General features: G+C 48.1%; 1 protein-coding gene across 1 annotated transcript; it reads right to left on the bottom strand.

Moving 5' to 3' along the window:
- Positions 1–208: 208 nt before the first annotated feature.
- On the bottom strand, positions 209–1,072 carry LOC115640425 (chemokine-like receptor 1). Its single transcript, XM_030543164.1, has one exon. The coding sequence runs from the start codon at positions 1,070–1,072 to the stop codon at positions 209–211; it is 864 nt and encodes a 287-aa protein (XP_030399024.1).
- Between the last annotated feature and the right edge of the window lie 3,381 nt (positions 1,073–4,453).

Consider the following 4,453-nt stretch of genomic DNA (forward strand, 5'->3'; position numbering starts at 1 on the left):
CTTTTTGTTAAGCTAAATAGATGGGGCTTCATGATTCTTTCCCTGTAAGGCAGTTTTCTAATCCAGTAATCATTCTTGTGGCTCTTCTATGAATAAGGCCAAAAAATTCACTTGCTAAAAAGGACAAATTTGGGATCAAGACGAAGTTACAGGTCTCAAAGAACAGAATTCTTTCTCCATGCAAATATCGACAATTCCATCCATTTCCCTATTCAGCCGGCTCTGGCCCTGAGTTGTCGGTGGTTTGGGAGTTGCGTATTCGTTGCCGGTACATCAGAAACTCTTCCTGCATGGTGAGATAGAATATGGGGTTGAGGCAGGTGCTTAAATATGTCAGGACATAAGCAGAAGCCCTTCCTGTGTTCAAAAGAAACAGAGGGTACTTTGACATCAAGAAGAAGAAGAAGACGTGATACGGCAGCCAGCAGAGGAAAAAGGTTGGGGTCAAGCCAAGAAGGATCTTGAGTGTCTTGGTGGATTGGATCAGTCTGTTCCTTCTCAGCCTGGAAGCTAGAACGATGTTGAAGGTTGGGGTCAAGATCAAGGCTAATGGGATCAGAAACCAGACCAGGAACTGGATCACAACGGCGGCCTTCACCTTCCCTTCATACACTTGGAAATTCATGCTGGTGCTGGCAGGTCGGAGGAGGGATTCCCAGAGATCACCGTACCGCAAGCTGAACCCAATAGACATGGCCCCCAAGCCCAAAACCATAATGAAAGCCAAGCGGGGTGTGCGGTGGTTCCGGGTCCATTCAGGGCGCGCCACGAGGATGCAGCGCTCGACACTGAGGGTGCTGAGAAGGAAAGCACTGGAGAACATGTGGAAGGAGGTGACAGTGCTGCTCAGCATATTGGCCCAATTTAAGTCCAGGATGAAGAAGGAGGTGAATCTGAGGGGTAGGAAGATGATGAAGATTAAATCGGTCATGGCCCGGCTCCAGAACCACACAGCGCTGGCCGTCCTCTGCACACGGCAGCCAGCGACAAAGAGGATGTAGCCATTCAATGCCACCCCGGCGAGGAAGACCACGGCACACACCACCAGGAAGGGAACTTGGAGGTACTCCATTCTTGAAAGAGGTACAGTCACAATATCCCCTCCTCCTCCTCAGGTCTCGGCTGGGGCAGCACAGACGTTGTACTGAGCAAAGGAAGGATGAGCAATGAAAAGGACTCTAGGAGAGGTCCCTGACAGAGAGAGACTCTTCTCAGGGTTTATAAACTCCTCAGATCCTGAGCTGAACTCAGATAGGATCAAATCCTTGTAGGCCAATGGTACCAATGGTTTGAAGATCTTTGGAGCATAGAGTCAGAGGGTTAGAAGGAACCACAATGGTCATATCGTCTAACCTCCTGCCAAGTTGCAGGATTTGTTGTGTCTATTCTCTGCCCTAATGGTTTTTGTTTTGCCCCTGACCTCTGACAACAGGCCCCACAAATAATTTCAACCAGTTCTAACCAGAACGGATGAGAGGAGGGGATGGGGACTGCTGGAAGGGGGGATATCTGGGGGCAGTGGTGTGGGGGCAGAACAGAAGGAGGTCCAGTGAGGAAGTTTGGGGCATTGCCTCATTTCCTTACCCGTGTCTTGGGGAATGCAGCGTCTCAGAGTCGACCCCCATCCAAGGTCCCCAGTGCGACATCTGCAGCTTTCCCTCAACCCGAAGGAGAAAGCTGTTTATGTGGGGCGGGGAGAACAATGACTGGAGATCACAGGATATGGCTGGGTCCGAATACTTCTGCAAAGTCAGGAAGGCCTCCGGCACCCACAGCTACATGCAGACCGAATCAGGGGAGGAACTGCTGGGAGAGATGGGGTGGGGACAATGAGGAACCTGGGCTAGGGGGTGTGGAGGCAGAGACAGATGGGGGGGGGGGCATTGTGGATTTCACCCTAGCATTGAAACTGGAAGGTTTAATCTCACTTTATTACCTATGTTCTGGGTGAGTCAGACACGGGATCTCAGAACTGATTCCCCCAACACACAAACACCACCTGGATCTCCCCCCACACTCCACCCTATGGATGCTGTCTGTGGGCAGGAAGCTGTCCTCGTGCAGGTGAACATGGGAGGGTGGCTCAGCAGGGGTGGGAGATGCTCACAAAGCTGAGTCTGCAAAGCCTCTGAGGCGGCCAGTTCCGTGCAAGCCTCAAATAGCTCAGCTCAGCTCTGGGGCCTCTCGTGATGAAGGGTCTGAGATCCTGTCTGCAGAGACGATCAGCCACATCCAGGGCAGCCAAAGCCCCAGAGCAGGAGCTGAGCTGCAGCTGCATCATTGCAAAAATTCAACCCATTCACACCTGAAATGCACCAGACCCAGCTTGAGCCCCAGAAGTGCTCCTGGGTCCGGAGTGATTTGTGGCTGGGCCGTGGTCATCCCTCGAACATCCTGGAGAGACCTTGCCAGGTGGCAGGTGGATGGTGAATCCCTCTCTTTGTTGGCTATGAGCCACACAACATTGTGTCTGCTCCACGACGGGCTGGTGGATTGGTTGGATGCTGGAGAATGGCCAGTGACATACTACAACAAAAGCTGAGTGAATTTTGGCCGGGAATATCAGGATTTATTGAGACACTGGTTTAAAAAGCCACAGTGTCAGGGTTCCTGGAGTGCAGGATGGGCTGTAGGGCCGCTGAGCCCTCTGACCCACCAACCTGGAGAATCCCGCTCACACTGTGATGCTGTGTCAAGCTACAAACCTCTGGCAGGTCCTGCACTTACACAGCCATCCCCTGGTACGGACACACCCAGCTGAGTTCTATGAATAGTCTCCCACCCACTCATGAACCAACAATATGGAGGCTGCAGTCAATTTCCCCTGGGTGCCTGGCCTTGCAGCCCAGAAATGTACCATCCTGCACTGCTCAGAAGCCCAGCAAGTGTAAGTTCATTACCCAGTCGGTGCCTCCCCTGATGTGGAGAGCACAAAAACCAGCTTTGGAAACTGAGCTGAGATTTCACAAGCACTTCAATCAAAATAGGTAGAATATAAAACAGGTTCAGTAACTACAGACAGATTTAAAGTGATTATAAGCAGCGAGCGTAGAGATCACAGTTGGTCACCCAAGAAATAAAAGGAAATTTGCAATCTGAGTTCTACAAATTAAACAGGATTTGAATCAAGCCGAGTCTCACCCTGGCAGATAGTACAAGCAGGTGACACAGGCTGGGCTTGTCTTCCAGCCTGATACCAAACTTCTCCAGGTCAAAGTCTTTGTCCTCCAGACATGTTGCCGGGTATTGAGTTGTAGGGGGAGTGAGACCAAGTGGTGATGTCACTTCCCCTCTTTTACAGGTTTTTCTAGCTTGCAGTCTCCATTGTCTACGTGCTCTCTCTGAGAAATCTCCATTTTATACAGTTCCTGAGACAGTGGGTTATTGGATGGGTGCTGATGAGCCAGTAACGCTGTCTGGCTCCTCCATTATCATGCCTGAAAGGCTGGTTGTGGGTGTTCCCAACATCACAACTTATTTCAGTAACACACATATAGCAAAACTTCGTAACTCCCCATACAATGACAGCACGTACAATTCAACCGGATATTAATAATCAACAGATCAAGACTTTTTCATTTATACCTCACAAGGCAGACTTTGTTCATATTTATATGACAGTGGAGAATATGGGGGTTCCGGGGTGCTGTTTTGAGGTACAGCGTGCCACAGCCACACATTTTATTAAAAGTCTCCAATATTTTAAATACCTGCTCACTTCATTGGCTTCCAAAATAGAGCTGGATATTTCTGGTTTTCTGAAACTTTCGGTGGAATTTTGTAGCATCGTAGACTCTTACAATTTACTTGCAGCATTTGCCGTGGCCCAAATTGTGGAATCATATGTTTAGATGGGAATTTCAGATTTATTTTATTTTTTAGGTAAGTTTCCAGCTTTCCTTGTTTCAGAAAAAAGTTTGAAATCCCCCCCCCCCCCAAAACAATCATATGACAAAAAAAGAGGAACCCAGATGTCTTTCTTTTCAAAGTAATCTCATGATGTTTTAGGAGGTGGCTCATGGAGGTCTGAAGGCTCGGAATTGGCAATGAAGAGACAGGACTAGATTTTTAAAGTGGCTAAGGGAGATAGGTGCCAAATTCCTATTGAAAGTCGATAGCAGTTAAGCACCTAATTCACATAGGTGCTTTTGGAAAACTCACTCACAGAAGCCTTCAATTACATCATATAATGGCAGAAAGCAAAAAAGTGAATTTTTTTAAGTCCTTATATACAAATGCTAGTAGTCTAAATAATAAGATTTGTGAACTCGAGTGCCTCGTATTAAATGAGGATATCGATATAACAGGCATCACAGAAACTTGGTGGAATGAGAATAATCAGTGGGACACAGTAATACTGGAGTACAAAATATATCGGAAGAACAGAACACAACGTGCTGGAGGGGAAGTGGTGCTATACGTGAAAGAAAGCATAGAGTCAAAATGAAGTAAA

This window comes from Gopherus evgoodei, unplaced genomic scaffold (assembly GCF_007399415.2).
Source record: "Gopherus evgoodei ecotype Sinaloan lineage unplaced genomic scaffold, rGopEvg1_v1.p scaffold_31_arrow_ctg1, whole genome shotgun sequence".
In the NCBI taxonomy this organism is placed as follows: Eukaryota; Metazoa; Chordata; order Testudines; family Testudinidae; genus Gopherus; species Gopherus evgoodei.